This window comes from Leptonotus elevatus, chromosome 12 (assembly GCF_054856555.1).
Source record: "Leptonotus elevatus isolate MCC_2025b chromosome 12, RoL_Lele_1.0, whole genome shotgun sequence".
NCBI lineage: Eukaryota > Metazoa > Chordata > Actinopteri > Syngnathiformes > Syngnathidae > Leptonotus > Leptonotus elevatus.
The window spans coordinates 19,385,744-19,399,605 of record NC_141250.1 but is presented as its reverse complement, the minus strand read 5'-3'; the positions used below and the strand labels follow the sequence as shown (position 1 = coordinate 19,399,605).

Genomic DNA, 13,862 nt, shown 5'->3' with positions numbered 1-13,862 from the left:
ATAACTGCAATGCCACTGATCACAGGAGAGTGAAAGGTATAATTACTCAATGTCCACTTGTAATACAAGAATAGTACCAAAAATTTGCTTTTGCAAAGTTCTTTTCTTTTTACAGTAACCGAATGCTGAGACAATAAAGCTATTGTGTGTCCCCCAAAAATTATATTTTCAGTTATTTTTTGCTCATTTTCAGGTAAAAGGAGTGTCATCACTCAATGGTTGAAACTTCAAAGAATACAATGTGCAGCTTGTTGGGGAAAGGTGAGTTATTTTCTTCACGGTCTGAAAGGCTTAATGCTTCTGAAATATTGTAAAAAAATATATATTTAAAAATCAAAAGACAACCATGGATTATGGATGGCAACGTCATGTAATTTTCTAGGAGAGGAGCAATCGCTAGTTTAACAATACATATTTGTCTTATGTTGTAGCAGAGAGTATATTTGTGGCTACTGCTGCTTCAAACACCCAAATAAGACCAAAATAGTAACAATAATACAGCTACTGTAAGTGTGTGTGTGAATTCACTAAAACATATGATCAAGATCCATACAATTAACTTTAGATAAATTGATTCAATAATTAGAGGGCATTGAAGACTTACGTATCGGCCCTTTGTCTCTGTGGCAGCTTGCTGAAAGATGGGCTGCATCCTCTTACACACGCCACACCCTGGAAAAGGCCAAGGAGAGTTTAGTGGGAATACACCTTGATGCCAATCTGTCTTGAAAACATTGTACACATTTTCTAGCAATCGGAATGTATTTGCTAAATGTGTTTGTATTGTTTAAAAGTCAGTTTAAATACCTTAATAAATTGCAAACGCAATAAAAACATGCCTAGGGTTTATTTAACATAATTGCGGGGGTGGCCAGGAAAAATAACCCACACGATGGAGGAGGAATGTAGACATGCCGACGAAATTTCATGGTTGTATTTCATGTGAGAAAGCGTTTTTCAATGTGATTGAACACACACCCTCTACCCCCCCAAAGTTGCCAAGGTTGTTGCGCAACACTCACAGGGCGCATAGAACATCATGAGGAGCGGCCTCTCCTCTTTCTTCAACAGCTTCCGAAAGTCCTTCAAACGGGCACAGCCAAACGTATGGGGGGAAAAAAGTATGTGAGAACCACATAATAAAACCATCACAATTGTAACAATGTCTCTTTCATCAGACAGCACTACACTGTCAAGGCAGTCAGCAAGCCTCCAGACGGGCTCAGACATGACCTGCTCTCAAAGAACTGCTGTGAGGGTCCTTGGGGGGTTACAATGTCATTTGACCTGTCTGGAAGTGTCCAATAAAATCATAAATGCTTCTTCAAAATGCTCCTTGGGCGTCCTTGAAACGTACTTTTTCTGTTTCTACGTGGACGATATCTTTGGCTTCTGGGTTTTCCTCCCACAATGGAGGCCCTGAGGGGTCCTTTAGGAACGCCACCATGGACTGAAAGATAGATGAGATACATTGAAGACAGAAGCAATGTTGTATTTTGCTGTGTATACTGTACACCTCTAGTGCACAACTTTCACATCTCATATGATTTAAATTAATTAACATTTATTCTCTATCCGTTATTTTGTGTCTATACCTGTAATATACAACATTTACATGTATTAAGTATTCCTTATCTACCATATTCACATATTTATACACCTCAAATGTAGCATATTTACATAATTGTGCGAAGACCTCTGAACTCATTTGCTCCCCAAAATGTATAAATACGTTCTATTTTAAATGTTTTGTGTCTGTTTTTTTTATGCTAGAACATACAGAAGGCTTTGACGCAGCCTCTCAACTGTACAAAACGGTTGAAGAAATGGTAGTTATTACAAAAATGGCCAGCAACCAGGTCCATGTTGAAAAAAAAAGCTCTAAATAGATTTGTGAATAATGATGAAACTTAGCTATATTTTAATGCTAATTGCTGCAAAATGGAAACTTTTTTTGTCCTTATGAAAGAAGAGACTCTAATCTTTCTTTTGGTAGGTTCCGTGTTTTTGTAGCAATAGAGCACAATATTCTGTGGGCCTTGCAAAATCTGTCAAAATCCAGTAAAACAGCCAGGAGCGATGGGGATTGCTTCAGTGAAATTGGCTGGGAGTTAATGAGTTAAGGTACCACATTTACATTGTATTATGTCGATACACCTCTAATGTACCATATGTACATAGTTAATATGTAACATACACCTATAAGGTTCCACATCATATTTAATGTCTGTACCTCTAACTACAGTATATTCATACCATATGACTGTCATGTCCTTCATGAACAGCACTTGACTAAAACACTGATGCATCTATTGTGCAAAGCACCACCGTCCCGAAGCTCACTGCTTACCTTGAAGGTGGCAGGCCTGTTGTACTCCGTGTGGAAGGTACCATCTCTGTAAAAATGCACAAGTGGAGTGAACAATCATTCTGCGGTGAAGTTATAAGAGAAGTAATTATAGAGTCCCAGATCGACTCACTTGTAATGAAGCAGCTCGGTAGCGCTGCTTTTGGAGCTGGGGTCAACTTTGACTTTCTTGCACAGCTTACGGCCCTCCGAGTCTCTGAGGAGGACCACATTAAAAAAACACTCACATACTTGGTAATTAAACATCGCCCATCTGTCTAAAATATACCCTGATAACAGCCGTACTTTTCTTGGCCGATTCCTGTTGCCACTAGGGGGTGCAATGAAAAAATTTCCAACGTGACGCTGAGATTTTCTTCTCCATGGAGAACAGCAATTTTGTTCAAGATTGGAGCTTGGGGAGCCCAGTTATGAGACATTCCCGTTTCATGACGAATCATCAAGAAGCCCAGAAAATGGCCCAAATAAAAAAAAACAGCAGCTTCAAAACAAAATGCCCGACTTTTTGTCGGTGCGTCCTGTCATGATGGACATGCGTATTGGATTTGTGTTGGACGCACTGGTGCAGAATTGTAGATGCTAATATATTTAACACCCCAAGGGGGATTTTCATGTTTCGTAGCAAATCAACAAAAAATGCTGGTGCAAAATGTTTTAGCACTACAGAGAGGAATTTTCCTGTTTCATAACAAATTACCAACTTTTGCAATCAAGTGCCATACATTTGTCATATGTACACGGTTCAAACTGAGTGAAAATTGGACAGATTCCTTAGGAGTTTGTTCGGGAACAGCCACATCACTATTATTTTCAACTGGGGAAAACTTGTTTCCAAACAGTGGAACAGATTGTGTTCCACCTTAGAGATTCCATTTGCGTTGTGACCACCATCGATGCTCATTAATTGCACTTTTTGAGTTCATTTCTGCAGGGTAATTGTTTGGTCAATGTGCGGTAGGGAAAAAAACAACATTGTGATATGCTGCACACACTTGTTTTCATCAGTCGCCGTGGACAAAGGCGCCTGCTAAATTAGAGACGTGATTGTAATTTATGATGCCAAGAAAATGGAAGCAGGCGAACTTCAGGCCAAAATACTTCACGATAAGTAAATGAAAAACGGCTCACGAGGACCAACCCCGGTCGTTTGTCTGAGAGAGAAACAAACAGTTGCTGGCTTAAAAACATCACCCCACTCTTGTGGAGGACAACTAGCTGGAGAAAAGACGGATGGATTGAGGGGCGGCCGTGCCAAGTATCTCAAGCAGACAATTAGTTTGTATTAAATGTTGCAGAAACAGCCAATAGGGGTTGCAGCCCCCTTAGTTTGTTATATTTTGACATTTTTAATTGAGTCTGTACATTTCTGCCAGTGAGAGGCACCGAGGAATCTCTTCAGGGCGTGGCAAACATTTCACAAGAGAGGCTTCTGTCAAGCTTGTAGACCTTACGAGAGTTTTTATTTAATGGAGAGTCATCAAACTTTGTCACCATCCTCATGACCACAGGCAACGACCAAAACTCAAAGGCTTCTCAATTTAGCGTCACCCATTTGTCTGCTATATTGCTGGTGTCAGGCTGAAACCTCCCTACATTACAATTTGGTAAAGTTCATATTTTTCCACAAATCTACACTATTGGTCATTCCACATGCGTGGGTGTTATTTTTATCTATTTACTTACAATTTATTGACCAATCTAAAGTGTTAAAAATGGCTTGTTCTGGTTGAACAAACACTGTTGTTGTTTTTTTTAAAAGTATATTTGTAATTTCTACCTCTATCAATAAGAAGTGAGCATTATTATCTGCATAAAAGCAGACATTTTAATGAAGCTTTTGTATGTGGATTACATTAGACAGGTGCACCTCATGAAGTGGCTGGTGGGTTGCCATATTATATGCTGTGCAGTGTGCGCACTATCCGGAAATTAAGTGGCTTATTTTTGTCACGACAATAAATATGCATCCTCGCCACCTACACATGCTATTACTGAGTGCACCGCTTCTTCAATAACACAACAGAACACGCGTGGTGACAAACAAAAGCGAAGCTCATAAGCGAGCCCATCTTACACGGACGCCACAGTGGCCCGGACGCATTAGGAGCAGGTGTGTCTTTCACACTGATTTGGACAGAGCATCCATTTTAATGTCCAACATACATACATGTCAATTGGGGGATTCTAAAAAGTCTGATTTTCAGATACAGTGAGATCCTGTGTTCTTTCATTCCAGCCCTCTGGTGTTTTAAATTTGATACACAGGTGACAATGGCACAAGTGACCTATGAGTCACATCTACCTCATCTGCAACTTGTCAAGTAAAAGCTTGAAGAAAGCTTAACAGCCAAAAAGCATCTACCTGTATTTTGTACCCTGTTCATCTGCTGCCTTCTCTCGTTAGTTGTAACAGACCATCAAGGTTCTTATTGCGACTTTGGGGCGTACTCGCATGCGTGCCAGACTTTTTAAAATATAGCTTTAGTAATTGAGAATTTCTGGACTTCATGGATTATATCTAGCAGATGTGTTTATTGCACGCTCGGTCATTTATGATTGATGTGATGGGTCATCTTGCCAGTTATTCATTAACAGCACCTTGCACAATAGAAATAGACTTTTTGGAGCGTGCATTATTTATAGTTGTTCTGTTTGCTTCTATTGTGCAAAGTGGAGGTTCCTTGAATATCTGGCCACAGTGGCCAGCAGCACAATCTTATTTAAATATACAAAGCTTTTTTTTGTGACCATGCACGTGCGTGTCCGTGTGGAACTCAACACAAGTACTTCTAGTCTTTTTCTGTTTCTTTCTTTTGTGCAAAGTGGCTTTTATCATTAATAACAGCATTTATATGATAGTTACGCGTCTATGTGCAATTACCGGTAAGCGTGGTGAATTTTCTTTACTCTATGGATTAGTTCTAGTTTTTGTTTGTGTATTTCTATTGTGCAAAGTACCATTTACATTGTGCCGGCTGTTATGATGAATAACCGCCTTTCAGCACACATGACCGTCCTTTGGAGCAAGTGCAGCTTCCAGAATGATATCATTCATTTCACCATTGGATGCCACTTGGCCAACAAGCAAGTTCCTGGTCATCTGCTCTCAGTATGTCACTTTGGACTGGCGTTGCTGGCACGGCTGATTTGTGTCACGTCGCCATTCGCCGTCTCCTCTTTTTCTCTCGCTCTGTCTGCCGGCCACGAGCTCAGACCCCGAGCTACCATTTGGAGCCGCTCCATTTGCGACGGCGGGCCACATATGCCAGACGGCGCAGTGTTTGCCGACAGTACCGCGGGTGGCACTGTGATGGACCTGGCTCGTTTTAGCTTCCCCCTGAGGGGGGGCAATGTGAGCCAGGCTCTGCTGGAATTGCTGGAGAGGGAAAAGAATACGGCAACCTCCTACACAGAGTCAAACATGACTCACTTTAAGGGTAAAAGCAGGGAGCGTTTCACTGCGACTCAAAGGAAGTCGCTTCCTTCCTGGCAGCTTCTCGCTTGATGATACGCTCTTTGTTTTTCCGCTCAGACAGCGGATGATGACTTGACAGGCGGGGAGGAAAAACATAAAATAAAGCCAGCAAAAGGCGAAAAGAACAGCACGTCAAAGTCGGATCATGACAGGTGTATGGGAAGCCAATTTCTCAACTGCGTCTCAGTAACATCTTACATGTGTTTAATGTAAACAAGTGTGGGCTGGAAAGACAACTGACATCTACCTCAAAGGGGGAACAAAAAAGAAAAAGGAAAAAAGAAAGAAGTGTGACTGCGACAACTGACTGCTCGATTTTGCAACCAGAAATAAGTGGATACCGGTAAGTGGATGAAAGCACAATAAGAGCGATTTTGCTCTAGTTTATTCCTTGCAAGAGGGAGATTGTACAGAGCAAAATAAGCTTGGTTCAGAGAGCTTTTCCATAAAAATTTATAAATGCAGTAAATGCAGGTTTAAGGGTGCAAAAATTTGAAGACCTCATCCATCAAATTTAAGACTTCATTCACTCAATAAGACCACCAGGAACGGACGAAGTGAACTTGGGAAAATACAGAAATTTATAGCCATTTTTAATACATGAGGTTTGGTTTTAAGGATCAAATTTAAGGCAATTATGGTGTTCATTTAATAATAATAAAAAAATGAACTTCATAAAGGAAAAGTAAGAAGGAGGCGGGTCTCGTGAGTCTCATGTAAATGAGCCACAAATCAAAAAGTCCCTTCTACTGCAGTGTCAATTCCAAGGAAGTCTTTTGTTGGTCTAAAATTGCCAAATGTAAAGTGCCAATTTTGCTTAAAACTCAAAGCAGAAAAACACATTGGAATGACTCTTAACTAGTGTCACTCGTATGTGACGGCAAGTCACCACTGTATTGTTATGCTTATCAAAGAACAGATCATAATTGATCACCCCTGAAATAGACAGTTGACTCAGAATTGGCCAGTCTCACGGCTGGCTTGGGAACGCCTTGGGATCCCGTCGGAGGAGCTGGCTGAAGTGGCTGGGGAGAGGGAAGTCTGGGGATCCCTGCTAAAGCTGCTGCCCCCGCGACCCGACCCCGGATAAGCGGAATTGAAGACGGAACGCAACGGAACTCAGAATTGGATGCTTGGAGCTTGTACGTAAATCCAATCTAGAAAAAGTGCAGAAAGCAGTTAAACTGCATCCAAGTGCCCAATCATTCACTGTCTCATCCTAAAGACCTCAACAAACAAGATTTTCATCTTCAAAGCCAAAAGTTCTGAACGGAAACCACTTTTATGCTCGACAATCCTGCCCCTGTATGAGGCGTCCTCTGAGGTTTGTCCCGGCTGACAGCAAAGAGACAAACTCTGGCAGGAAGCTGCAGATGTTCACGCTAAGTTGTCAGGTGCGAGGCAATCAAGTCATTTAAAAACCGCCTGTCAACGCGGGCTTGTAGCACCGGCCGAAAAAAATGGTAAATTGTGCAGATGGATGGCGACGGAGGAGAAATTTCAACAGAGCAAAATGTTCAAATGACAGTTATATAAACTTGGAACTACCAAAATAAAGGTTAAACTATCTTCTTTCATCGCAGGAAAAAGTTAGTTTTTCTACCTTTCTCAGTTCTTTAGTAATCAGCAGTCAAACACAGCTAAGTTTCACCATTTTTGCTGTTTCTGACATGAGCTTTTTGCATACATTACTCTACAGTTTAACAGTATGTATCGAACAGTAGTTTTATTTTGCACTGTAGCATAATATATGATGTATGGAAAACATGAAAGAACAATAAAATGTGCATAAATACTTTAGTTGGAGCTAGAATGGTACCACATCTGCCTCAATTTGAGCCAGCAAAAACCTGGTAATATCATTAAAGTACATACCCACAGTTGACCCAGGCGATGGTGCCTTGGCCCTTGACTGTCTGGGCCACGTCAGACAGCAGCTTCAGGTAGGCGTCGCTGGATGTAGCTGTGAGCCAGACAAGAAGAAGAAGCCTCTGAGGACATGCTCCCATTCCAAAAAGAAGCATTGAGTTACCGAGGGACCTCCGTCGTGAAGAAGAAAGAGAGCGCCGGGTTTGGGTTGAGGGGTTTAGGCTCTCCTGTCTTTCACTAGCTGGAGTAGTGTTACATCAGCTTTCAACAGTTATACAATGGTGAGGACCAGACGGAAGATGGGGACGATTGGACGCTGATACAGAGAACTCTTCAGTAGAAGAGATCGGCTTACTCGAATATGAGTTGTACCAAGACCAAAAACGACTTCAGTTGAAATGGGATTCTTTCATATTCACTGCGACTACTTAGACACCTGGTTAGCTACTAGCTTGGCTGCTAAAATAGCAGCTTGTCTCATCGTGTTTGTAAGACTTACCACTGAACTCATTGATATGATCTATGCACATGATGAATAAAATTCTTAATTGTCATAATGGATCATACCAATAATGACAATGACAAGAAATGTCAGTATTGAATCGGAAAAATATGAGATACATCATAATATCTATGTACCTGTAGGGAATTCCAGAGTAACTCTCAATATACTTTACATTTACCAGTATTATTTTCTCATGATACTATTGCAAACATTTTTCCTATATACCCAATGACAAATAATCAACATAATGGAAGAAAACCTTTACAATATCTTCGTAACAGGGATGGAAAACGGAGATGAACTCAAAATACGATATTGGGATAATTTGCCAACAGTAACTTGTTATAGGGGTTGTGTGCTGAACGGTACAAAAAAAAAAAAGAAGCCACCTGCTATACATCACAATATCAAACAATCAAATGAAAAACAGTATTTACTAAGGCTGGGCAAGTATTCGATTATTTTCTTCTTTTTTTGGGGTAGCTGAGTAAATACTAAGTTTCAAAATCAATAAACAATCCTCTTCATGATCTCAATATCAGTCAAAATAATCATGCTGAATATTTTTCCATAATTGCCCAGCCCTAGTACATACTAGGGCTTAATAATTAATCAAATTCAATCGACAATTTTGAAAAAACAATATAAAAAAACAAGAACCTCTGCTTCATTTAGGTCGGTCAATAGACTTTATGTATGTATTATTTTAGGTTTTGTCAAAAATACCAACAGTATCATGATACATCACAATATGAGAGGCAACCATGTACTATATGCAATGGATGAATTACCATTGGGCTGACCTGATATTTAACGATATAGGTATCAATACTGTAGCATAAGAGGCAGCGACATGCTACATCACAGAATTGACATTTTGTCGGACTGCTTTAGTCTACCATGTCCGAATTATTGATGTTAGCCACCATCTTGGGACAGCTCACCTTTCAAATCAGTTCTGTGCTTTGAATCAAGAGGAAAAAATGGTATTGATTGTTGGTGGAAACGGTGTTTAAAGTGGGTCTAGGCTAAGAGTTTATTTTTTTAATTCCTCTACAGGCTTGAACAATAACCAAACTCTCTACCTGTCTTAGTGTAGAGCACCAGAACGTTGGTCCTTGTCCTGAGCAATTTCTTCAAGTCTTTGTGGTCGCTGACCTTCTCTATAAGGGGTGAAACCTTGACCGCATCCAGCACCGATGTTAGCAACACCTGGTGATGTGAAACATAAAGACAAATGACTAAAAACTGTGCATCATACCCAGGAAAAATGTCCACCGGGAATGATGATCCGGCCGCTTTCTCAAATCAATACGGATCCCGTTAGCGGCCCCCGTGATAAATAACGATATTAGCGTGGTCATGATTTGTAGTGCGAAAGCGACGTCAGCGGGAAGAAAGCTGCTGACATCAAACCCAACGCCATTGAGCTGATTTTACTTTTCCTCCTCCGCATATCTTGGGCCTGGTACACACGGAAGGATTTTTTCAAATCTTAAAATATTTGGAATCGTTGTAAAATGGTGATGCTGGCAAAACTTGCTGTAGAAATACCTCTTGCCATCTCGGTAACCCGCTTTAATTTAAAAAATAAAATAAAATAAAAAACACAATCAGATTGAATGGTTTTTGTTTCACCACTTCTCTGTTGTTCGACAGTCAGCCACACACACAAAGCATTTTGGTCGTAAATATTGAACATATTTATGATTGTCAGTCCAACCTGTTTCGGACCCTATTATCTGGACAAATCCCCTTTATCATAACTCAGACAGAAGGCTAATCTCATGGGACAATCTTATCAACTAGCTGACAATGCCATGACATGACATCACTGTTATTGTCATCCGGAAAGATCCCAATAATTTGTCTTGGGTATATTTTCGCCTTTTCAGACTATGAAAAGTAATAACACACCTGTCCCCACAGGCACGCACATTTTGTTCCTGGTGTGAGTAGTTAACCGCTGCGAGACAATGACGCTAAAAGAGTGCATCTTTTAGCTTCCTGGGACTTCAAACAAGTTGCCCCGGCAAATGGCGGCAAATGGCCAGAGTGGGAACGGCAGCACGCAGAGACAATTTAATCAAAGATGAGAAGCAGAGGCAGCAAAGGTAACCGTGTGCACTCTAATTGGCCGAGTCGCTATTTATACATGCTGGGAAGCGCTTTAGATGGCAAATGACGAGCGAGAGTTGGACTTGATGAGTTTTCACCTGCAGCTATCGCCCTCGTTTTTTTCTTTTTAATGACCAACTGGGCTGCTTGTTGATTTATGGCATATTCAGAACTGGAGCTTATTGACAAGATCAACAGGAAGCAGAACCGTTTTCTTGGCGAGGCACGTTGTTCACTTGAGAAATAAGTCACAAAAGGTGTTGTTATTGCTACTGACGTTTTTTGTTATTGCTTTTCGTTGTCTTTTTTTGTCTCACCCTCTTTCAAATTATTTACGTACTAGCAGATGTTATTGCTTTTTGTTGTCCCTCCTCTCTCTCTGCCCACTTTAAAACTCAATATTAAAAGATGATGTTATTGCTAGTGTTGTATTTTGTTGTTCCCTCACTTTTCGTGCGAGATACGTTCCATGATCGCCGCGATAGTTGAATTCACGCGAAGTAGAGGTTGATAAGAAGCAGAAGAGGAAGAAGAACTAGTAGTAGTAGTCTTGGGATGGATTCTGGTTAAGGCAAGCCATTGTAAACTAAAAACAATCCTTAACATAGATATCATGCTCAAAATGTTTACTTTCATTGTACTGCACTGAGCTCCGGTACTTCATTTGGCACATTTGAACAACGTTCGAGTTTCCAAAACGTGAAGCATTGCACTCGGAGCGTATTTACGAACGCACCCACGACGAAGTAACAGGGATTTTGGGGTTGACGAGTTATGATGTTCATGATCTCGGTTTTTGTATAACAAATTCTTCTCTCAAATGTGACATAATTAAACAACTTACCTTCAAATAGAAGTATAACAATTCTCAACTTTTTGAGAATGACAAGAAAAATTGTGCCTCGGTGGCTTTGTTTGATGAGGTGAAGATCGGGTGATACAGTACTCAAAATCAGCGTAATCAGTGCAGAAAAATGTGACTGCGACATTCCTACTGCTTGCTGTTGTGCCGATGCCATTCCCATTAAACTCCACTTTGAAATAAAACTCAAGGAGTATGCGGTATATCTTTAAATCTGAGGGCATCAGAAGACACGCGATCAAACATCCAGAGGCTGTATCAGCGTGTCCCATTTATTCGAGTAAGACGTGAAATTGAGTGCTTTTAGGGCTTAGACTTAACTTTGTATTTCTATCGAAACGTCAAGCTTGAGTGGCATCCACTGGATCATGAACTTGATAGCTGCCTTTGATGTCTGCATTAACAACGAGTTTAAAGCGTACGAGTAAACACTCATAAAACCCTTGACTGCACGTAACCGCGGAGTCGCACAGTACAAGAGACATCAGTGGAATGGGGTTGTGTATAGTGTTGGTCTTACAGCAGGTACACACTGCCGCACAGTGCTATCAAACCATCAGGCGGACGTGCGGCGCGCTCAATACAGTACGTGTAAACACAAACATTTGCGTGATGATGGAGTGAGGCGCGCTTTGTACAGACTACGGCAGCATGACAAACACAAGCTGCACTCTGCAGCGAAAAAGCGGATTATCAATCATCACCACAGCACAAATACTGAGTTTTTGATTTATTCTTTAGCATAGTGTGGGGAAATAAATTGATATGCATCATGATGGTCATATGATAAATATGAAAGAAATTAAGTTCAATAGAAGAATGTTTGACAGGGGGGAAAAAATCTGAAAACACCAAATTTGGTAGCAATCGGACTTGCTGTGTGTTTTATTTACTGCATGGTTTTCTGAGACTTTCTTGCATGTCTACTCATGATACACGTCTCCCGAATTTAAAGTTGATCAGTGAATCTGGCTTCGGGGGCTGAATTTTGAAAACATTCACGAGCCGAGTTATTAGTGATTGATTGGTGTTTAATGGCAAATCATCAAACTTCACCATCACGCTCTGCCCACATGCAATCACTTAACAACATATAAAACACCTCACAATTTTGCATCCCCATCTGTCTGGTATATAATATGCGCTTCAAATCTGGTAGCAATCAGCCAAAATCTAGTACTTCATTTTTGAACGATCCCTGGAAACATCTGAAATATCCTGGTGATTTAAAGCAACCTGGATGATTTTCTGCATGAGACATGTCCACCAAATTTAATGTTGCTTGGTTAAACTGCCCTTCATAAGCTGAATGTTCACAAATTCAACAGAACCCTGGAAGTGACCAAAAAGACCCAGAAATCGCTGCTTCAAAACAAAGTGGCTGAATTCCTGTGTCTTATTGGGCATGACTTCCTTGGACTTTTTTTGCATGACTACCGGTACTTGTAATAGACATAACAACCACATTTTGTTAAACTGGCGTCAGGGGCTGAATTTTCAAAAAAATTTAAAGGACCCAATAAAATTAGGGGAGCACCGATTACTCGGACGGCCGATTGATCAGCACCGATTTCCTTAATTTTGGGGGATCCGTGATCGTCCGATCCCTTAAAAATAAACTATCTCCCTTCTCAGAGGTCTGAAAAAGTCAGCCACTGTCCTCTTCTGCTGAGATGACTAATAATAGGCTTTTCATTTTTAATTGAGAGAACTACTTCATGCGCAGGTAAAACAACCCGTTTGTATTATGCCTCCCAAATTTCACGTTGCTAACTGAAACTGGCTTCTTAGCCTGAATTTTCAAAACGATGACAAAATCCCGAGCATCCCAACAGTGACGCATGCGCTTGCAGGTAGGGTTTGTGGCGTGGGACGAGACAGCGAGGAGCGGGCAGCAGGTGTTGCGCCCCTGCCCCGCAGCATCATCTCGTCCTCCATCTGTTGTGACAAATGTGCTTAATCAAAGGCAGACGCTCGGTGGAGAAAACAGTACATCAGAACAAATCACGAAGGAATTTGATAAGAGCCTTCTGCCTTCTCTGAATAATGAGTCTCAGAGCCAACTTACTTCTGCTATACCTCTTCACCTATGTGGAGTTTCCAAAGCTAAACTCCACAAGAACCTACCTACCGAACTGGAAAGACAAAAAATTGTACACTGCTGAATGAAATGCAACTTTCTGTAATTTATGACAAACAAGACTGCTTCTAAAAAAAACAACTAAAAAAAACACATTTAATCTCCATACTTCTATTATTTTTCTTAATAAATATAGCTTCTTGTAAAATTGACATTTGGTCGCAAATCAAATGCAAATTTAATCTCTTATTAGAACATTTTTCCAAATTAAATATAAATTCTTCTCATAGAATGACTTTTTTCCTCAGAAAAAAAGTCTCTTAACGTTATGTCCGTTCCCCTCTAACAAAATATGACCTTAATCTCATAATTTTACATCTTTTCCTCACGAAAAAATATGACGACACTTAAAAATATGACTTTAATATCGCAATATTACGACCTACCCAACCCCAAATGACTTTTTTTCCCCCTCTCATAAGAACACAGCTTTATCCCCTTAGTATATAATCAGTTTTCTCTTTCTAACGTGGCTCTAAAACTTCTTTACACCATAACACCTGATGTGTGCGCAAGCGCGAGTAC

General features: G+C 40.5%; 1 protein-coding gene across 1 annotated transcript in view; it reads right to left on the bottom strand.

Annotated features, from left to right (window-relative positions):
- pdia5 (protein disulfide isomerase family A, member 5) overlaps window positions 1-13,862 on the bottom strand; it is a 32,841-nt gene that overhangs the window by 16,794 nt on the left and 2,185 nt on the right. The window contains exons 2-8 of the mRNA XM_086090953.1: window positions 9,303-9,429; window positions 7,719-7,806; window positions 2,481-2,564; window positions 2,351-2,396; window positions 1,358-1,450; window positions 1,023-1,083; window positions 605-672 (exon numbers count right to left, since the gene is read on the bottom strand). Of these exons, the coding sequence (XP_085947079.1) occupies window positions 605-672; window positions 1,023-1,083; window positions 1,358-1,450; window positions 2,351-2,396; window positions 2,481-2,564; window positions 7,719-7,806; window positions 9,303-9,429 (567 nt within the window). The remainder of the gene's footprint in view (window positions 1-604; window positions 673-1,022; window positions 1,084-1,357; window positions 1,451-2,350; window positions 2,397-2,480; window positions 2,565-7,718; window positions 7,807-9,302; window positions 9,430-13,862) is intronic.